General features: G+C 35.6%; 2 protein-coding genes across 2 annotated transcripts in view; both read left to right on the top strand.

Moving 5' to 3' along the window:
• Positions 1-12,139, top strand: part of SerT (Serotonin transporter) — a 54,461-nt gene extending 42,322 nt beyond the window's left edge. Inside the window, exons 6-13 of the mRNA XM_022071842.2 lie at positions 431-565; positions 1,760-1,863; positions 3,389-3,513; positions 4,170-4,268; positions 4,459-4,604; positions 8,355-8,555; positions 9,076-9,243; positions 9,703-12,139. Coding sequence (XP_021927534.1) covers positions 431-565; positions 1,760-1,863; positions 3,389-3,513; positions 4,170-4,268; positions 4,459-4,604; positions 8,355-8,555; positions 9,076-9,243; positions 9,703-9,792 — 1,068 coding nt within the window. The 3' untranslated portion in view covers positions 9,793-12,139. The remainder of the gene's footprint in view (positions 1-430; positions 566-1,759; positions 1,864-3,388; positions 3,514-4,169; positions 4,269-4,458; positions 4,605-8,354; positions 8,556-9,075; positions 9,244-9,702) is intronic.
• Positions 12,140-18,103: 5,964 nt separating this feature from the next.
• LOC110833587 (uncharacterized) lies at positions 18,104-23,236 on the top strand. Its single transcript, XM_087349020.1, has 3 exons — positions 18,104-18,245; positions 19,932-20,067; positions 20,658-23,236. Exons 2-3 carry the CDS (start codon positions 19,954-19,956, stop codon positions 20,880-20,882), a joined length of 339 nt encoding a protein of 112 aa, XP_087205146.1. The 5' UTR covers positions 18,104-18,245; positions 19,932-19,953; the 3' UTR covers positions 20,883-23,236.
• The last annotated feature ends 311 nt before the right edge of the window (positions 23,237-23,547 follow it).

Here is a 23,547-nt window from a genome sequence, read left to right as displayed (position 1 = left end):
GAAACATCGGTGAACTAAACGGCTGAACATCGCAGTAGACATTTTATGATCTTCAATCTCATTATATTCTAGTTCAAAACTTCGTGAATCAAATACGGATAAAAATAATTGCAGTTGCTACTGTATGAGACTTATCCCGGGCATAATACGGTAAAAACTTTCCCAAACCCAGAAAGATAATCACTTCATAATTCAAAATCTGTTTCGACAAACAATATCAACCTAACATGGCGATCGTGCGCTAAGAACCCCCGTTTCTATTTCCGAAAGCCCCGAATTCGAAATTCGCCTTGTATGACTTACACCTTCGTGGTTTTCCTCAGTCCCTCCACATCGCTTCCTCTTGAGTTCACAATGCCCGGCATCCAACGTCACATGACCTATAAATCGCGAAAGGTCTTCAGTCTCACGGAGGCCTCTTGTGTTACAGGCAGTTTGGGTGACGGCCCTGGCCCCCTACATCGTCCTGTTCATCCTGCTCGTGAGGGGCTGCATGCTACCAGGGGCAACTGAGGGGATCCAGTATTACCTCACGCCACAGTGGCACAAACTTAAGGAATCCAAAGTACGTCCACAGCGAATAAAGAAACTCGATCAGACCACGTGAAAATGCACCACTGAGACGCGTCTTGTCTGTTTTATAAGACAATTTCAAGCTTTAAACAAACGAGAGTGAAGAAAAAGTGGGGAGAGCTAAGAGTCACTATATTTAACGAAGGCGGTGGGATAGAGGTAAATTTATGGCTATGAAGGTTCCCAGGCACTGCCCGTTCGTCCTACAAGTTAAGAAAAAATACAACAGATGGAAAGAATCACTCTTTGTTAAATTTTAACTGGATTTAAAAACTAATGCAATAAATATGAAGGGATGAGTACATTGAAATCACAACCGGTACTGCATTTAAGACAATCTTAAGATAACTTCCCGCAGAAACAGAGAAAGTCAAAATTAGGTCCAGATTTAAATATATTTCAACTCTGAAATAAACAAAGATAACGGATAAGATACGAGAAAGGTGATATTGGCGCAAACTTAAAATTTGTTTTTTTTTTAAATTTAAATTCTTTATAAGTGTTCATTATCTACAGTCTTGTTTATTTCAGAGTTATAATTTCTTTAAATCAGGACATAATCACGATTCATCATGTATAAACTTCACCATTAATATTAAAAAGTACAACGAAGACGTCACAGTTCTTGTCTTGTTTCCGATACAAGGGTTGAAATTATTCCTTAAATCGTTTCGTCGGACGCCCCTGCTAAATTCTGCCCCTTCGTTTATAACAGGGGTGACCAACCCGCGGCCCGCATGTGGCCCGCCTTGAACATTTTTCCGGCCCGCGAGATTCATCACACTTTTACAAAATCTTATTTATTTCATCATTATTATTGTATTATCTATGTTTACATGTAAGAATAATAGTAAACACAATAATAATAACTCATTGTGTTTCAAATTTTTCACTCCAAAAAAATGTCTATAGTGTATCTAAATGTAATATGGGGATATATAATTTTATATGTGGCCCGCGGAGTTATGATGCATTTCCAAAGTGGCCCGAAAGATCATTTGGGTTGGCCACCCCTGGTTTATAACGATGGAAAAAGGTTCGGGACTCGGGTTTATATTATTTATTTCGACAGTTCTCTTGTGACACTGTGCTCATAATTGTCATTGTATTTGTTGCTGTTTTGTCTTAGATCTTGACAGTTTTTATTGTAAAATGTAATGGAAATAACCACGATCCTCCGATGTAGGTATGGACAGATGCAGCATCCCAAATCTTTTTCTCTCTGGGTCCAGGGTTCGGAACCCTTCTGGCTTTGTCAAGTTATAACAAATTCAACAATAATTGCTACAGGTAAGTAAAACTTTATATAGTTATTTGCAGCGTAACGTATGATAGGAGTAAGTGTTACGTCAGTGTTAGGCTCGTGACTTGTGTTTAAAACTGTTAGTAAAATCCAGTGAAAATTTTAGCAACACACATCACAAGTGTTAGCCAGGTTAACACAGTTAACAGGAACGCTCCTCTCCTGATTCGCACATTTACTAGTTTTGAATGATCGCAATTACAATTACCGTAAGTGTTATGGATTGTATTCACTCAAACTATTTTCTATAGATGATACAGTTGCGTCATATTGTGATAAATATATATTTGTTTTAAATCTTGTCAGTCAAATCACAATAAAATTCCTATTAAATATTAAAATATTACTATAATTAACATTTAAATATTTAAAATGATGTTCTCTATCGAAATGTTCGATTTACATTAGAACAACACTTTTTACACGACATGTTTCAGTTCTAAAAGAACCATCTTCAGGTGTATAAAATTATATAAACTTAAATATAATTTCTTAAATGCAACTTTTTGTCAGATGTTTATCAGATTTTGTCTGGAAGAAAACATCATTTGAAATCTGATAAACATCTGACAAAAAGTTGCATTTAAGAAATTATATTTAAGTTTATATAATTTTATACACCTGAAGATGGTTCTTTTAGAACTGAAACATGTCGTGTAAAAAGTGATGTTCTAATGTAAATCGAACATTTCGATAGAGAACATCATTTTAAATATTTAAATGTTAATTATAGTAATATTTTAATATTTAATAGGAATTTTATTGTGATTTGACTGACAAGATTTAAACAAATATAGATTTTCTATAGATTGATGTTAATATCCACCTTATAAAAGCAGCATGCATCGGTATCCAGAAGCTCGCTAATTTCCAGCTTAGAAAGCTCTTTATAAGTTCGAATCTGAGAGTCTTCACGTATTCTTAGTTACGTACATTCGACATATATAAAAATATATATATATATATAAATACCTCTGATAATTATCGACTGTAGGATTCTGAGTTTTGACGTCGTGGATACTAACGTTATGGAAAAACGTTTAACCTAAATCTGCGGGGTAGAATCCTCTCCTATCACGTGTTGTGACCCACTGTTTGACGACTCTAAATAATATCATGATGTTTTTTAATAGCATGCCTTTATCGGAGTTTCTTTTTTCTAAAGTAATACCTGGCAATAGTTTATCTACACATATATGTGACTGCACTGTACAAATTTAATTTATAATATATACAGGATGATTCAAAAGATTAGTGCCAAACTGAAGGCGCGTATAGAGGGACTCACAGAGAACAACTTTCGAATAGGAATCCATGTCCTCCGAAGTTATCCTGAGTCAGTCGAGGTCATTGAAGATAGGGAAGTCTGATAACATACCGCTGAAATAATCGTACTTTGCTATTTTGAATCACCCTGTATAATGGACATTCCTGGTGTTTTCTATTGGGCTAGACCATCTATTCGTATCTGAATGTCATTCACACCGCTATAAAGTATGTTCTGACCCGCAGAGACGCCATTATCACAAGCAGTATAAACTGTCTCACGAGCTTCCTCGCTGGATTCGTCATATTTTCTGTGCTCGGCTACATGGCCCACGTACAGCGCAAGACTGTCCAGGAAGTGGGCCTCGAAGGTAAGCACCGGTCACTCCAACACAAAACAAATTAATTTACCGCAGTAATTCATTCGACGACGATGTCCGTAGCTCAGACTACAGGCTATGGCGTCGGATGATTATAAAATGGAAAATTATATGGAAGTGGTCGTGGCCTAATTTAAGGTACCGCGCTAGCATTTCCCAGGAGAGATAACCAGTCTTCGGGCAGATATGTGAACCCGGTATCACCAGAATACGAAGAACTTTACCGCGATTTCACTCAAATTACATAAATATCATCATCACCACACAAATTGCATGGCCCAAAATACTTTAGAAGCTGATATTCGCTCAGCTGGTAAAATAATACACGAATTTTATGGCACCTGAAATTGCATTGCCATGTTAAAAAGAGCCCACCACTGGTAACTATCGTAAACTAGATGAATCCATTCCACAAAATTGTATCCCACTTCTTTGAGATACAGGGTGATTCACTTCTGAATTTTCTTGAACATTTTAATACTCCAATTTATTCCCAGATTTCATCCCTTCAGCTTTCCGACCTATGACATTTTAAAACATACGTCTTACATAAAACAACTGCAAGTCGGAACGTACAGTGCCCTGTAAGTCCTTAATAAGTGTTACTTGTACTTACAGTGTTCAGTACAGAGAATGTCTTTTTACAGGACCTGGTCTGGTGTTCATTGTGTATCCAGAGGCGATAGCCACAATGGCTGGCTCAGTCTTTTGGTCCATCATCTTCTTCCTCATGCTCATCACACTGGGTAAGTTCATATTTTCTTACTAACATAATAAATAGTAATCAAACTAATGTATAATTCTCACACTGCTTATTATTCGGTTGATCAGATAAGAAACAAAACTATTACGAAACGTCCCTCCCTCTCCATTTAAATTTTACGATTGCTTGTCTGTGTGTAAATATTTCTGCTAATATTCTCCATCTGCTTCAAGGTCTAGACAGCACATTTGGTGGTCTGGAAGCTATGATAACGGCGCTCTGTGACGAGTATCCGAGGCTCCTAGGGAGACACAGAGAGATCTTTGTAGCGGTATTGCTTATCGGCATCTACATTTGCGCTCTGCCTACTACTACTTACGTAAGTAACGCCATCTACAAACAGCCGTAAGAACTTTAACGTCTGAAACAGTTGATCGAGGGAGAAATTGCTACCAATAAGTTCATAATCTTTTGTCTTCCCGTCTAAAAACTAAAAAAAAGGAAGATTCAAACATTAAAAGATGTCTATTTGAACTGTTCTTTTTACATATGTATTAAACTTCGTCTCTCGCTCTAAGTGACGGATTAGATTTAGCGAATTTGAACAGGATCTGAACACAATGTCTGTACATACGAGGACGTAAGAGAAGGATGGAGAACTAAACTTTAAAATTTAAAATTTGTATTCTTGTTAATTACGACTATTAGTTGAAAAAATGGCAATCAGATGAGTTGGGAATATAAGAAGCGTGGAAGAGGTTATAAATGCACAAAAATTTGGTCAGAAAACGTGAAGAGAATATACTATTTGGAAGACCTAAGCGTAAAAAGTAAGGTAAAATTGTGGGTATTGGATTAATATGGTACAGGACAAGGACTAGCAGCGGATTCTTGTAAACCCGGCAACACAACACTTCACCATTACAAAGATCAACTGGTTCACCCTTTAAAGTCGAAGCTCGTCTAAATAACATTTAATAATTCAGTCCGTACCGCGAAGAAAACACCACACTTCACCATTACAAAGATCAACTGGTTCACCCTTTAAACCCGCAGCTCGTATAAATAATATTTAAATATTCAGTCCGTACCGCGAAGAAAACACTACACTTCACCATTACAAAGATCAACTGGTTCACCCTTTAAACCCGCAGCTCGTATAAATAATATTTACGAATCCAGTCCGTACCGCAAAGAAAACACGACACTTCACCATTACAAAGATCAACTGGTTCACCCTTTAAACCCGCAGCTCGTATAAATAATATTTACGAATCCAGTCCGTACCGCAAAGAAAACACAGCACTTCACCATTACAAAGATCAACTGGTTCACCCTTTAAACCCGCAGCTCGTATAAATAATATTTACGAATCCAGTCCGTACCGCAAAGAAAACACAGCACTTTACCATTAAAAATATCAACTGGTTAACGCCGTTTAAGGAAATATTCACTGTTATTCTAAGAATCCTATAAAAACATAAACACACTCCGCAGGAAAAATGCAAATTTACCGAATTCTGATGTAGGAACAACTGGTTACCAATGTTCTTTGCTTTTTTTTCCTGTGTTTAAATTCGTTCTTTATTCTGAGACATGGCTGATAATTGAGATAACGTATTAGTGCGGAGACTTTAATTAATTCTTTTTCACGTGATTTTCAGGTACACACGTAATATGGTCAGTGCAATTTAGCTTGAAGTATAAGAAATAACCATGAATCAAACTAAAGCCATCAAAGAACGAATACGAAAAAAAAAAACCCACAGCCATACAGCCATTGCGAAAGGGCGGAAAAATGAGAACGCATTTACAGAAGTATAAAAACCAAAGGTGGCTGAATTTCAGCCACGAATCCCAAGAGAGAAAAACAATGCGTATGATAATGGCTGAAGCATTACCAAAACCAAATAATCCGGGCCAGTGCACGGCTAAGTGCTAGAAAGAGGCAGGGGAAAAGAGAAATGACCCTGATTGAATAATTCTATCCTTTTATCTCATTGTTGTTACCGAGCGTCTTCGCCCCTTTATCACTAGTACATGAATGTTCCATGAGAGCGCGCATCACTCTGCTGGCAGGTTCGTTGTGCAAGCCTCACTCCACCGCAAGACAGACGCCTCGACTCCTTTTAACCGCGCTAAAAGGATTCCAATGTTATTCTGAGATCAAACAGAGTCAATTTAATTCAGCAATCAGACTGCAGCCAATCAATTTGCTCTGCTACTGAGGTTTCGCAGAAATAGGTGATGTCCGCGTAGAAGCCAACTTTTGTTCCGTTAATTCTGTTTACAAACCCAACACGGCCGCCCGAAAGCTTCTTTTCTGCGTCAAACCCCATCTTTTTTCGTCTCGATAAACTTGGTTTCATTACTCGTTCATGTTACAATGTTGAATGGGACGGAATTGAAATCCTTGGGAGCTGACCACCCGTTGTGCTGGCTGCAGTACGCCCCTGCTCGACGGATCGCTATTTCAAATTAAAAATCAAGAATGTATTCTACCGCCTGATTTCTGCGCAGTTTCAAATTAAATTTTTTTTAGTCTTCGTTAATTGAAAATGTTTATATAGCTATTGAAATTATTATACCCTAAGAATTACGGGCGTCATAAGTTCGTGCTACACTGTTAAATGTGGTTCGTTTACAAGGCAAATATTTGCCTGCTCTATTCACACACAGCAATGAAAAAGGTCCCTGCTGCTTCTTTAAATAAACAGCCTGGGTATATCAATTTGCTACTCTCGTATCTGAACATTCAAAAATGCTTATTTATTCTAGTCTCAATGGATAAATCTTTATGCGTATTGAATAAAAGTCAACAGAATTTAATGACCAAGAAATATCTACACGGTGTGTACATTTCATAAGTTTAAATTTTGGAAATTTTCATTCGTTAGTGGTATGATCAATTGTTTTTGTCGTGGGTCGTTCATGGTTCAGTTATGGAAAATAATTAAGTAAAATATGAAAAGTTAAAAATTCATTCCGGTTCGCAGCGATACTTCGATATTAATGCGGAAGTAATATTTAATAATTCAGTCCGTACCGCAAAGAAAACACAGCATTTAACCATTACAATGGCAAATTGGTTAATGCTGTTTAAGGAAATAATCTCTTTTTACACTGATGTTCGTATGAAACCGATAAATACTGTAAAAGGTGGTACACATAGTTACCACTGAGCTTCTTTTATGGTTACGAATGTGCGAAGCTGTTAACTTCAGTTGCCAGCACGACTTCGCGAGTTTCTATATTTAGTAACTCTGGCGTTGATTTAGGAAAAATCAAATACATGGACCACTAAAAAGATATCATGTAAGTGACTATAGTTCATTATTTATAATTTGAGTATGTTTAATATCAGAATTAAAATTCACCGACTAAATCGTATTTAACAAAATTACATCCAGTTTCACTGTGTACCAGGCGCGAGACATCGATCGGTTCAAATCATTCAGACAAGGGCTGGGAGAACATTGAGCCAACAGATTACCTCATAAGGTAGTTTTAGCCCACAGAATGTCGCTATCTTGCCCATATACGTACGCTTTATTGCTACCGACTTTGTGATACAAGATACATAAAAGTGCTCGTTTAAACTTTAAACGTATATTAGATACGATCACTATATCGAAAACCAATTGCGGATACAAGATACACGGCTATATTAAATTTAAATCTAATACATGTATGTAGCTATTCAATATACCTTGGGGGCAGCAAGAGAGAAATAGTGGTGAAAGATACCTAACCTTCCACAAGAAAATTACCGTTAAATATCTTGAAGAGGATTAATTTCATCCCGTCGTGAAGGGTCTGTGAAAAACACGGTTTTGAAATGTTCGAACTCTTAGATAACGGATTCCAATCCTGCATGTACAGTATGGACATTTGGGGGCTGTGCCGGCAGCCGTGTCATTCCGCTATGCGTGATCGCTGCGTCGGTTGCCGCTATTATCAGTCCTAGCGGCACAGTCGCCAAGTATCCTTGCTGTGTATCTGGCCACGTATCGTTTCAGCTGTCTTCAGTTGTTTTACGTAAGTCTGACGGTGATATCTTCCATCCAAGGAGACATAACAATTGACGTAATATAATTACAACTTATACCTCTATAAAATCTTGTTTTAGGGCGGAGTGTACCTGGTGAACCTTCTGAACGTGTACGGCCCGGGAATCTCCATTCTGTTCGTGGTTTTTGTCGAAGCGGCCGGTGTATGTTGGTTCTACGGCGTTGACCGTTTCTCGCATGACATTGAGAAGATGATCGGTCACCCACCAGGAATATTCTGGCGGGTCTGCTGGACTTACATCAGCCCGGTCTTCCTCCTGGTAAGTCACAGCTTGAGGCTTCAGCAAGTCACCAACCATTATAGGACTATTATTTTGTCCATATAATAAACAAGTGTTGGATGGTTGCTTTGTTTGTTGGTTGGTTGGTGATCATTTGCTGTTAAGGGAGTTGCCATGGAAATGCAGTTAAGGGATTTGGGGCGTAATGAGATAATATTTATGAATTTGCGTGCTATAATCTTATCGTGGTAATGTTAATAAGGTGTTATGAGACTTTTATGCTAACATCCATGACTGTCCGTTTATTATTTCATATTATCCTGTCCTCGACGGGAATTTTTTAGTTACATAACGCACGAAAACACAAAAATATTTGACCGAAATTGTATTTTTTATTTTGAATCAAGTGATTTTATACTTTTAAGATATCGGATCCCAAACAGACTATTTGTCACTAATCTCCTACTTAAATTTTTCACACTGCATTCTTCATATCCTTTCAGAAGTGGTTTTTCCGTTCTTTGTCATGAACTTCCCAATCGTTTTTCCTCTCTTACAGGTGATATTCATCTTTTCTCTCCTTGGTAACGAAGAGATGTTGCAAGGGGAGTATAAATATCCTGCATGGACCATCATGGTGGGGTGGATCCTGACATCATCCTCCTTGCTCTGCATCCCTCTCTACATAGTCTACAAGTTTATTATCACACCAGGCAACTTCATCCAGGTACTGCAGTCGAACACAGATGAACTGTCCGTCCGTCTATGTATAACAACTTTTCAGCCGATGAACGCATTTTCACGAAATTTGATACTGGGGAGTTTAACTGAACTTTGTATAAATATTCTAATTTTTACCAAAATCGTACTTTATAAAGGGAACTTCACATAAATACCTGCATGCGTGTGTGATGCTGTGTAACCTTTTGGTTGTAGGATTTGATGTTTTCCCAGCGGTGTAGTCTGGTTTAGGTTTACCGACGTTTCAGAGGTCCTTGCTGCCTCTATCACTCATAACCCTGATGATAGAGGCAGCAAGGACCCCTGAAACGTAGATAAACCTCTACCAGACTATAGTCCGCGACTGTAATCTTGAGACTTGAGGGCTGAGGAAGTGGAGTGAAGGAGGAAACGCTTCGGACTTCCTAGATATTATCCTTATTAATTAGTTATGTATCTTTTGCAGCGTGTGACAAAAATAATCAAGCCGGAAGATGTGTCTGAGGAGAATCGCGTAAATGTGAACCTTACGTACGGCACTGGAACTCACGTCTGACTTGTTCGCAACAGTGAAGAGTCCGAGGTTAGACTGGACGTGCTGTGCAGCTGGGGAGGAACAGAGTGGCTCGTCTAGGCCCCGGAGGACGAGCGTCTCCTTCGCAATACAAATGCAACAAAAAACGCCAAGTATCATGACATAACAGTGTAATATTCAGTCTGTACAGTAAGTCGGCCCAAACTTAATCAAGCGTCACTTTCACCTCTCAAGCAAGACCGGCATGAGAACAGGCGAACTAACCGGCCGGCCGTCAAGTCATACTTTACTTTATTCTTTTGTTGTTTTTTTTAAATTTTTTGTTGAATGAAGATTAATTTTGGCTACCCTTTTCTTCATATCGTGAACACGAATTAACAGACGCATAAAAAATGTTTTAAAACACAAACCAATGGCATTTATATTTCACAGTATCAGGGACTGTCCTGTTATTTTAACGTCCGGTCCTGTTTTCACAGGTTTCAAGTTTTCTTCAGGTGTCAAAATGAAGCTGTCACTGTATTATTATAATAGAAGAATTTCTATTACAGTGTAACTATTTTCCATAAATTTATAACCATTACTACTGAAACGCTGTTAAATAATTTTCGACTTAATAGGATAATATTTACGATACGCTTAATATAGTTGTCATGGTAACTGCTGGGAGATGCTTGGACACGTGGTTTACAATGCTGATCGCAAAACCACTGTTTCCCACGTCTGGCTAACAACTGTGATGACCCACAGTTACTTTAAAAATATGTAATTCTCAACAGTTATTGTTATAAAACGTGGAAATTATTATTTAAATTTATTAGCCTATTTAAAGGCAAAAATTTTATCTGTTCCCACTTTAATGTCATTTTAAAAAAAAAGAGCATTTGTTTTCAGGGCCCCCGACAGTTCCATTTTATAAACAATACAGCTAAGTCACTAATGAAAATGAATTAATAAGGCCCCCTACCTCCTGCAGTAGATTTACAGAATTACAGAAATGATGGAAAAAATTTTATTCATGGGACGGATGAGTCTGTTTTGAAGTGAGCATGAGATAGGAATCACACGACAAAAACCATCTGTTGCTAACCGCAGATACGAACACCGTTTTTCAAATCCGAAACCTCATAAAATATTAGGGTTGAATTAAATGTTTCTTCACTACATACAAAAACATGTAAGCCAAGTAAAATAAACCGTGAAATATAACGGGGTCCCAAACAGACTCACCGAAATGATAGCGTGGAAGGTAGAGAACTGATTTCGGATGCCATTACAGTCCTAAGCCCGCCAAATATATATATATATATATACACACACACACACACACACAAATACAGAAGGTTCTCCACTGTACAGAATTTAGTGGCCAGGCAACTTACTGATTGGCTGAATATTGCACTGCACTATGAATTTGTTAACTACACAACAATAACTTAGAAGTTGTCCGAGACATCTGGATAATATTGGCATTAAGAGACACAAGATTATAGATATCTCCCATGAAATTGTTACAGAATTAAATACGTTGTAACTTAATAATTTTTTATTCGTACTAAAGTCCCTACTACACAAAACATCATCTAAATAGTTGTTCCAACAAATCAGGATTTATCTAGTACTTCAAAGAAACGTTTTGAGACTCCAAGCTCAATAACGTCAAGATCCGCGTGATTTTTAATGACACTATTTAATTAAATGCAAGAGTAGATATTAAAATATGCCACGACAGAATTTCTGCAATGCTCTTTATATATATATACAGTTTCGATAATTTTATTCATTTCTACGTAGTTTATTTATATCATAAACCGTCGTTAAATAATTTCATAATGAATGTAACTTCCATATTCGTAACTTCAATGAAAATAAACGTTAATTATAGAATTAAACAATGCGCTGAATCAACTCCCTAGTATAATATAGACTTTTTATGAATAATTTACCAAATCAAATGGAATATTTATAAGAATAACGAAACTTTTGCACCCCAAAAAATAGATAATTCAACACTGCAGTTAATAAAATTCAATAATTCCATCAACACTGAGAACTGAATGCAATAATGTCAGATATTTCAATCCGACTTCAATTATTACTGTGTTGTTATCGTAATGAATTCTATACAACATAATCTAGATTAAAATATGATGTTGTGACGTAGAAATATTATACGTTCTTCTTATGAATAGAGTTGATCTTAATTGTTACTGTAGCCAATAACATGTCTGTAAAACTAAGTGATGCATTTGCTGTCTTTCATTAACATGAAGATTTACAATGAACAAACTATAAACGTACAATATATAACTAAAAATGTTTTCTGTATAGTATAATTAGTAATTAAAAGTGGTCTGATAAATTACTATATTAGTGTTCATATTATTAAATGTGGAGAATAATGACATTTAATTTGATATTGATAACTGCTCATCCAACTGTATTAATTTCCGAATTTGCATTATTTCCAATGAAATGTGAGTTCTAAACAACATAACCATAAAACATTATTCTTTAGTGTGTGGCAGAAACGTTATTATTAAACAAAGCTAAATTCTTACAAATTATTGCTAGCCGTATTTGCATGTCGTTTGCAAACTATATAAATATAATATTTAGAAACTAAGGAAATATTAGAATAGTTATTATCATACATTTAAGAAACAGCGGATAAAACGAGAATTACATGTATCTTATACAGGGTGTTTCCTAAACAGCGCAACCGTGAAGCGAACTTGTGCGTTATGGGTCGGTCCTGCTTGACGGTAGGAACGCCCGAGTGCGCGCTCATGAAAAACGCGTTTTAACGCTCACAAAAGAAAATCTTCAGCGATTCAAAATTGGGTGTTTCAGTGCGAATATAGTTTATATAACGGATTAATGTGTACTGTTTGTCCGTGACGTCTTTAATAACATAACGCTGTACTGCACTAGTTACTTCTTCATATTTTAAATGTAAACGACGCTATAAATTATTTTTTCGTGCTATAAAGTTAAGGGATGTAAAATATATATATACTTGGTACTCATCTACACATTACATTTTGATGGAAAAATATACTTCTGTAGTGATGTACTTACAGACACCAACTTTAACTACCCACAGCAGCCCGAAACGTCTATTTTAAGGTGCATCAAAGACAGAGTAACATCGAGGTTACCAGCAGAAAATGTGTTCCTTACAAGAAAGGCAAAGTGCAAGAGTCAACATTTCAAAACTTGAAAAATACTATTTTCTGTTATATGATATTGTGTATAATCACTGCCCGAAAGCTGTGCTTATTACAGACTGGTCCATAAGCCTAAATGTTAATTTTATTCGTATCTTAAATAACCACAGGGTTATAATTAAACTAAAGTCCAAAAAATGTTGTATGTATATGTTAAAATCAGTGTTTTAGTGGAATTAAAGTTTGTAAACTACGTTTATTAAGCACATAAAGTCAGGGTACTGCAGTAAGATAATTCAGAATAATTGCATAATGTACTTGTTGCATCTCAAAATCGTATAATGACCAGAAATTTGATTTCCACCTTTAAACCTATTGACAAAGCCCGAAAACTCAGTCCTGAGAGACAGCACACGTCAGTTTTTTTATTTATTATATATATATTTTTTAGACTGTCCTTGGATGTGATCACGGAAACGTGCGAACAGTAATAATATATAAAATTTCCAAACTACCTTCTCTATTAAGTTTGCCACGCTTTCAATATCTCCGCTGAATAAAGAACATTTCAGCACCCTGACTTATTCAATTTATGCTGAAAACAATCAATGTACATAGAACCAGCAGCAACACGTTAATTAGACGCAATGAGGTCTTCTCAGGCGATCAGCCTTGACAGTATGAAACGTGTTTTCAAAGTTTCGGAAACTGTCTCTGCTTCCATCATCAGGAAGTACGTAAAAGGTGAGTTCAAATAACTTTACCACCAACGGTCGGTCGGTCTGTACGTCTTGGTTTCGAGCCAATTTTGAAAACAAATTTTAAATCTTTAATACGAACATACAGGTCGAGGTTTGTTCCTTAAGTCTGCTACAAATAATTCCAAACACAATTAAAATTATACATATGAGCCCATATAATACGTACGCCTCTGTTAATCTAGGCTTTGTAAATCATAAATCTAAAATTAAGACATAATTCGGACCCAAAGAATAAGTGCATATAAGGTAAAGCAGAGATTATACGTAACTTTACTTATTATACGTAAGAATAATTTAATTACTTTCCTAAAAGCATCCTACAAGTTGTTCGTTTACGATTTCTCCTCTGTTGAATGTGCATGAAGTTGGGTTTCAAGAACAGTCCCTGATGATGGAGGTACAGACAGCCTTCGAATCGAATTCACTACATCCTGACACAGCTTATATAGTCTGTATAAATTCTTCATTGTATTCAGTCGCCGTTAAAGCTTCAAACTTTATAAAAATTAATTAGACGCTTTAGGCGTGTGTAGATAGGCAATAATAGTTATAATCATGCATAAATCCGTATAGTGCATTTTTAGTAAAAAAAATAATAGAATATTTCAGCACGTTTACTGGCTTAAGTACTAGCTTACATTGTTGTGATTATTTCCCAATCTATTAAACAACTGCAGCTTTCGGCGACAGTCAATTGTCCAGCTGCTTGTCCGTTCACTACCTCAATGCATTGTTGTAACTTGTAACTACTTCGTTTCTACGATTATAGAAGGATATAAGATGTGTTCGACTATAAATGTCCAGTAACCTCAAGATTACAGAAATTATTATTCCTTTCTTTATTTACAAAGTCACGTCGCTTTCTGTGATAACAATAGCTCGTCGTGTTCAGTTCAAATCTTAGAAATTGTTGTTAAGATTTATATGTATATCTCCTTCTGTTAGAGCACATTTCCTCAACTGCGTTGCAATCTTTGATAATTCTTTGCTCTTTTACGCGTTAAAACCGCTATGAGATCTTAGGGTAAAGCATATATAAAGGACCAACAAGGTAGGGTAATCAATTTCGCGGAAACGTTTAGTTTTTTTTTTTCTAGTACAGACATACTCGATATCATAATCCACATTATTTATCATAATTGTATTAAACAAACAACGATATCATGTTTAATTGGAAGTTCATTTCGTGATATTTCGAAAAGAACAGATTATTAGATTATCAACTACTTGTAATTAAAAAAATGTTTGTATAAACTTTAAGAAGGATCAAATCTTTTATATAACTCGCTTAAAATGTTTAATATAAGTTTCCAACTATACAATCAAAGTTAAGGACATCAATATTTCAGTGAATGTAATAAACATCACACACTAATTTTATATTTATTCATATAACATGGAGTCAAATGCTTTGTATAATGCATTCTAATAATCTGTGTAGAGTTTGATCTTGACGTATGATTCAATATCATATGTCAAACCTATAAATATACGTGTAGTTACTAAGCTATTAAACGTAAATTCATAATTGTGTCGATTTGGTGTTTACAATTTCAGCCTGACAACGTAAATCTATTAAAGGCCAGACATATAAAATATAAATTCGTGTTAAAATAATATAAAATTAAAAATTGAACGTTTACATTAGCTGGGATAAATAATTGTAATAATATGCGCGAATATGTTTTTCTGATATAATGATTACAATTTTTCACAGTGAAATGGCAACATTGTAGATATTTAGTCAGAAAAACCGCGGTCAATATTACCTACATTTCGTGTTCCAGATGACATGAAATATTAATTGCTAAGGATAATGAAATATTGTGTAGACCTTTGTTTCGATTGGCTAGCATCTACAAACATGAAATGTGCTTCGTTATCTTAATCCTGGATCCATGGATTGTATTTATCACACAAGAATTAAAAGGATAATATTAATTCTGTAATCCATGCGCAATCAGCATTTGTGTATATAAGAAATTGACAAATTATTACAGCCTATGTGTTAAAAAATCTATGTACGAGTATACAGCTGTTTCTCGTGTTGCCACTTCTGCAAGTTATAAATTAGATTTAAAATGTCTGTAACCTGTGTTGTTATGTCCTATAAATTTTACATTATCATTCTGTTAGCATTAGACCGGATACAAGCAACTTCTATATTTGTTAACTATTCCATACACAATCAATGATGCAGTTCCGTATGATTCTCGTTGTAAACAGCGATTACTTCCTTAAACAGCGTTAACCAGTTGATCTTTGTAATGGTGAAGTGTTGTGTTTTCTTCGCGGTACGGACTGAATCTTTAAATATTATTTAGATGCCTACTCAGAGTACGTATGGGTTTCATATAATTCTAATTATACACAGCGATTACTTCCTTAAACAGCGTTAACCAGTTGATCTTCTTAATGGTGAAGTGTTGTGTTTACTTCGCGGTACGGACTGAGTCCTTAAATATTATTTAGACGAGCTTTGGCTTTAAAGGGTTGAATTAAATTGCTTTTATTTGCCCCTGAAACACAATCATATTCCTCTTTATTACCACAAGATCAAAATTCTTTAGAAAAAAAATTTCGATGTGTTTAATTAAAAGTGAAGCCTTTGTACCTTTCTTAAATTATAATATGTAACACGCAAAAAAAAATGTTAAAAGTACACACAAACGTGTAAAATATGAATTGTGACATAGTCCAAACTGGCACGAATCGATATAATATGAAGCATGTTACACATCAAAATATGTGTGGATGATGCAAAATTCGAATTTGTTTGGTGAAAAATAATGTAGCAACTTTTTTTTTACGAGAATTATTCACAGTTACACTTGCACGCATACAGACCGACAAAAAAATATTATTTTGCTGTGAAATTTTGAAAATTGTACCTTAGGACGAATGTTTAAATGTGTGTCTGTTAGACGTTCCAACAATATGTGTAATCTGTACGTTGTGATAAACGTGTTTGTATTTGTACGTGGAAAACGTTACTAATCTTAAGTTTGGTGACATATGACAATTAGTATAGTATAACATATAGAATAGCCATTAGGGTTAACGCTTTAATAAATTTCTGTGTTGTACAATAATACATCTAGAAGTTAACGATGATGTAACAACATGTTTGTGCGTAATATTTCCCCATGTTCATATCGATACCACCATAACGATTATCGATATCAAATACTGTGCCTGCCGTGATCCATTATCCTCAGCCAGAGATGGACCACGGACCTTTATTGTTAATGTATGTTGGATAACAAATAGGTTTATGACAAAGCATGGATGTTCCTTATAGATACTGCATATAATTTCCGATGAAATATTACTTAGTTGTAAAAATTATTATAATTATATGCCGAATAGGATAGCACAAATGAAAAATAAAGTCTTGTGTTTATAAAAATTTTACTGTGGAATTTGTGCCCTAGTAAAATAACGTACCTATTCAAGAAACGTTCTCGCATAAATGTTTTACAGAATCCGAAAACAGCGTTATAAAATATAGAGTATGCTTCTGTAGTATTATTCAACCTTTGTAATACATAAATTACGAAAGCACACACTTCAGCAGCGACTTGCCAAAGCCGTGTTCACAACCTCCACACACCAAACGCTACTAAAATTCTGAACTCCCTGTACGTATAATAGTGACGTTAAGGAGGCTACGATCGGCATAGACGGAAGGATAATATTAAAACTGATCTTAAAAAATATATAATCAGTGCGCACTGGATTCATCATGTCCCATTACAGGGACAAGTGACGGGCTTTTGCGAACATGATGACGAACTAAGATGGCTGTCTTCTGGGTTGTAGCGCCGTGTAGTTAGGCTACAACCCAGACGACAGCCATGAGGACCTCAAATCCTACGATGACGAACCTTCGAGTCCCATAAAAGACCATCAATGCGCGCTACATGCCCCGCCCATCTCATTCTTCTCGACTTAATCACCCTGACAATATTGGGGGAGGAGTACAGATTTTTAAGTTTGTCATTATGTAGTTTTCTCCATGCCCCATCGTCTTCTGTCCTAGGCCTAAATATCCTCCTCAAACGCCTGCAATCTGTGTTCCTCTCTCAGAGTGAGAGACCATGTTTCGCACCCATACAAAACAACATCAGAATATACTTAAAACTTTAAAAAAAAATTTAACTCCTTAAATATCTCAAAATTTCAAAAATTTATTACAATTCGTAATTTAAACAAGGTTTAACACAATAATTAATCAGGCTCTTCAGAGCAGCGTATTTATAACACGCTCAAAATCTCCTTTGCTCATAAAACATAACATCACGAGGAAAGCGCACGGAGACTGGAAACCACTTCCCTTGTTATTTCAAACGCCTATAGCCGTTACCAAGGAGACGCTGGCGTCGCTGCCGCAATGCACCTTGGGTATATACCTGCTAGGCGTCGTGGCCGTCGTCATTTACGTAAGGCTCGTTGATCGTTAAGGCAGTCAGTCATTCATTCGACTAACAAAACAGCTGTTCCAAGGAGGGAAGGAAGAACACTGTTCGTGTGCGTGGGACAGGTACGTAGACGAGCTGAAAATTTCTTCTAAAAGTGAATTAAATTATATCTGCCTTCACAAAACTTCTCCCTAGATTCCTTTCCAGAAATATCTTGGAATATAAGTACATCCAGAGTGTTCTTGTGACGTAATCAATCTTTTACCGTGACAATTTGATACTGACAAAGAATTATTTTAAATATGACAACGTATCACGTTGTCTTTTACCAAAGCTACGACAATGTTTAATGATCTGTGTATTAAAAACGTGTGGTTATTTGTTTATAATTATCACATTACTATTGCTTTGAGGATAAGTGCATAAGTGATACAAAATGGCTGTGCGTGGGTGTTATATAAAGCTCGAAAAACGTAAACCGTAGTCTCACGTTCAAACCTGTTATCATTCTACAACATACTTCAGGTAACAGCGATTTAAAATATAGAACACATATAAATAATCAAAGTTTCTAGGCGTAAAAACAGCCTAATCCTTGTTATGGTCTACGTTTCGTTCTACTGTGTCCGTTGTCAGGGAGAAATACGTTCTGAAGACTAAGTACCTCTGACTTCGTCTTGAGGAAATATAAAAGGGTAGAATCTATGTGGCCTCTCCCGCCCCCTGAATACGGAGCCTCGGAAACGTCATAGGCCTACACATTTCTAGAAAATACTAACAAAATGACACTAGACAGCAACACAACGCTCTGAGACCACATTTCACAATAAAAATTTTTGGTTTCATAAAAGCCAGGGAATGTTTCACTAGATGAGTGATTATAAGCTTCTCACGAAAAATTCTGCTCCAGAGAGTCAGTCAGTTTTTTAGGATATCCGTCAATGTAAAAAAAAAAAACTAAGTCTCACATATATGGGCTTACAAGACAACAGAAAAAATTATTAGTTCCAGATATTTTCATATTTCCATTTCTACATTCATTCTGTGTCAAGTTATCATATTAAAATCTCTATTCACACTTTAACAGAGCTGCTTACAGAACAGAGTTTGAAACGCTAAACTGCATTATATACGTTATCTACGTAGAACAGTCAACATTTGCGTGTTTGTATGCTGTAAGCCCAGAGTTTCTTTCATAACATTCGCCTTTCATATGGTAATGCTTTCAAGAATTCATAAGATACATATGCATAACATGAATATTTATCACAAGGCTCATTCACCTTCCATTGAAGCCCGAAAATTTAAGCATGTAACATTTGCACGTATCACTAACAGCACTAAAGCTTGTACAAAAGCTTTAAACATGTTGAAATTTTACGAGGGGATTTATAAATAGAAACTGCCACTTTTAAATATTCAGAAGACGCAAATGCAAGTTTACAGATTGGACTATTAACATCAATGAAACACAGCATTACGAACAGAACAATTAAATTTAAGTCATTTATGATTCTATTTGATTTGCTAATTCTGATAATGATGGCCAGCAGCTCATGGAAAAATATTAATAACAATATATGTAACTGGTTTTCCACAAATTTTCCTGGTTCTATGTGTAAATTAATTGGTCACAGTGGAGCCATCTAATGCACTAGTGATAAACTACCAACTTCTGTCAAGCTATTTTAAAAGTACGAAAAATAACTAGACCCATTCATTCATAACGCTACTAAGAACTTCATCTCATCCTTAATATGTAATAAATACAGATATCGACATAAAATGCATCTCAAATAATGTTACAGAGCCAAAATTTCCTCAGAAGAGATGAAAGATAAACCACCCTCATCAAATACGTCAGCATTATCAACAACTCAGCAAGTGATTCGGCAAAGAAAGAAACCCCACATGCTGCCACCTCTTGAGAAAAGGAGGAACTCTGTGAGTAGCTTTATATTGCTTTTAATGTATGGAACGAAAAGTTTAAGTCAAATCCAGGAATAAATAAACACACTTATCCACTTGCCTTTCTGAAGAAACGCTGATAATTTTACGATTGAAACAATACGTCATTAAACGCTGTTTGTAATTAATCGTTTATCATATATGTCCTTAGACATACAGCACACACAGGGAAATGAGAAGTGCATACAAAATTGTAATTGAAAATCATGAAGGGTTTGAGACTACTCAGAAAACCTACTTGTAGATAGGAGGATAATATTAAAATGCATCTCAGAAAATAACATGGGAGGATGTAAATTGGATTAACTTTGATTAGGGTACGGACTAATGGCACGCTCTTGTGAACACAGTAATACAATTTGGGTTCTGTAAAATATGAAAAAAAATTTGATTAGCTGAGCAACTATCTGTTTCTTAAGAAGTGTGGAGTTAGTTAGTATATATGCAATTATAATCTCCAATCAGTTTTTTCTAACCTCAAATAGCAGATAAAGGAGCAGAGGTGGTAATAAGTCCTCTTATAAATGATTATAAGAATCTGAATTTAGAAGGAATGGTTTTCACAGGTTGACTGTCGAGCAGAAGTTGGTAGTCCCACTCCAAAATGGCGACGCCCTAGCCTGGAGGAACAACTAATCTTGGAAGAGCCCCCAGTTGATGGCCGCCCAGTCATCAGGCTGACGCGATGCCCTGACGTTACTAGCCCATTACCTGTAGCCCCAACAATACATATTGCAAGTCGCTACACACCACTTGAACCAATAAAACGCAGGAATAGCAAACAAACTTGAATGAAGATCAAGAATTTGTACACGCAAATCCAAAATATTATCCATTATCATTTCATTAATCATCGTTACTTAATATTTTGTGCAGAGCTGCAGTATATAGTGTTGCATGACAGAAGGAAGTTTTATATTTAAAATATTGCTCACATGTCCTACTGCTGTGCAACATGACTGACTGAACAATTCATGCCTGCCAACTTCAAAGCACATCCTTTATAGAAACTGAACCACCACTGGTATTTATTCTGTGGGTCACATATTATCGAACGTTACCAATAGATAAGAATCAAATTCGTAAATGTTTCTAGAATTAGAGGAATTATTTTTTTACATGCTTGTAATTGGCTGTTCCCAGTTAGATGCAATATTTCCATTTATCAATGTTTGGTTACATGTTTAAGAGTCCAAATATAATACCGAGCTTCTAATATGTATTTAATAAACTCATATTTGACATCAAGAGTCCAGGTTTGCATGCCTAGTTATGAGGTCTGAGCTTCACAATGTTTATTCACTGCCCAAGAAAATTATGCAACCATCACAATTATAATTATTTTATTAAATATGTTTATGATCTCTTTAATGAACTACATCCCAGTCTAAGAACAGTATTCCGAGAAACAGCATACTGGATACTGGGGATACTGGGAATGACCTGTTCAAGTGCCTGAGCACTGCGGATCCCAACTTTTCATTGGCTTGATCTATAGACATTTTGGTAGGACTCCTTGGACGAGGGATCGGCTCTAGCTGTACACAGGACAGCACAACACAGAGAAACGCGGACAAACATCCATGGCTTGAGTGGGATTCGAACTCATGGTCCCAGCGACCAAGCGGCACTAGGCCCGCGCCTCAGACCGCGTGGCCACTGCAGACTCCGAAACAGCATAGATTATCTATTTTATAAAAAATGTCATTAATTTTGTGGCTTACCAACATTAAACGGTAGACCTGGAAAGCTATTTCTATGTATGGCCAGAATGATTTTATAAGTGTACACATCTTTAAAAATAGTTAAAATTCTAAAACTGAATTCATTTAAAATTCTTTACATGTAATTTTCTCAAAAAGGGGTCTCGCTAATCTATCTTGCCCAAAGCCTTGGGGTTAGTTACACCATATCAATATATCCCATTCAGTAATTGGTACATATTTCACATTATCATGACATAGCTACATTTCTGTGTGCAGAATTATTCCTTTTTCAATCTGATAAACCAGGCAGTAATTCAAAGATGACATAATGGCTAATTTTCAATGGGTCCTCTCAACAATTCCAACACTGTACACGAAACGTGTATAATCCATTCATATGTGCACACATGTAGGTTTGAAATTGTATCACATTAACTAAACATCAAACATATAAGCATTTATAAAAAGTTAGTATACAGATGTGAATATTTTAAAGTGTAGTATGTACTGTAATCTGTTTAGCATTTTTGGCACAAATCCAAAAATATCAAATTTCATAGAAACATGTTCAGTATTTTTTTTAGATGAAACATGCAAAAGAACAGTTGCAAATCCATGCGTAACTTTCGATAAAACAATCCTTAAACCTGCGTTCACTCGACAACTTTGTCCTTCTGATGTCATGAAACTTCCCTATCAAATAAAGCACACCACTCAGAGTCAATCAGTAAACTCTAAATTACCTACAAAAACGTTGCTACTTCCACACACACACACACACACATATATATATATATATATATATATATATATATATATATATATATATATGTGTGGAAGTAGCAACGCTAGTGTTGAATTACAATCGGACAACAAACTGGTCATACAGAAGAATAATTGAGTCAGCTGAAACAAATTCCTAACTTCATCGATTGAATTCAACGACCTAGATTTTAAAAGAAAGACAGAACTATTTAAATATCTATAATCTTAATGAAGAAACAAAAAATAAATTGGTATAAACATATTTTAAGAATAGATTAAAAGATAAGGGTATGGGAATACCAAAGAAAAAATAAAAAGCTAAATTCAGCTGAATTCAGAAGAGGCCAAAGGACATAACATTGAAACAGTTGAAGATGAAAAAGAATAAATTTGTTTAAAACGTGCCCAATATAAAAATGGTAGGTATTTTTATAGATCACCTTACAAAAGATTAAACTCTTTATTCTAAAACAACTTTCAATGGCAGAAGGCAAAGTCTTTTGAACTTGACACAATTTCTGAGATCTCTCCGTCAGCTTGCCACCATATTTAAAAGGAGTCTAAGCAGAACATGAAGAATGTTAAAATATAAGATTGAGAAGAATAACACTTCTCGCATATGTGTACTGTTTAATGTAATATAAACTGTGGAATAAAAATAATAATTTTTATAATTTCATTCATTTTAAGTGCCCCACTTTCCCTCCTTTCAATACATTTCTTTCACTCGTAACTTGCTGCCGATCTTCAAGAAAAATGTCTTCTAATTAGAATACTAGAAGTACTGAATATCTGAATACTAAATAGAAAATACCTGTCTTCATTAACATTATGTTATTTAAGGATAGAACTATCACATCCAAAAATTTAAAATTGTTGTTCTGTTATGACGCACTATGCTGCTTGTTCCACGTAATGGCCAATCAAATGTAGCAGGAATGAATGTACCATTTGTGTACAATCTTTCACAAAAGTGCACTTAAGG

Source organism: Zootermopsis nevadensis, unplaced genomic scaffold, assembly GCF_977971745.1.
Source record: "Zootermopsis nevadensis isolate Lab colony 2312 unplaced genomic scaffold, Znev_1.0 Znev_ptg000015l, whole genome shotgun sequence".
In the NCBI taxonomy this organism is placed as follows: domain Eukaryota; kingdom Metazoa; phylum Arthropoda; class Insecta; order Blattodea; family Termopsidae; genus Zootermopsis; species Zootermopsis nevadensis.
Note: the sequence above shows the minus strand (reverse complement) of the source record. Positions and strands in the feature narration are given on the sequence as shown.

Coding starts and splice junctions, on each gene's coding strand:
- LOC110833587 (XM_087349020.1), top strand. CDS start 19,954: ATGAAAGATAAACCACCCTCATCAAATACGTCAGCATTATCAACAACT. Junction 20,068..20,657: donor TTGAGAAAAGGAGGAACTCT/GTGAGTAGCTTT, acceptor TGGTTTTCACAG/GTTGACTGTCGAGCAGAAGT.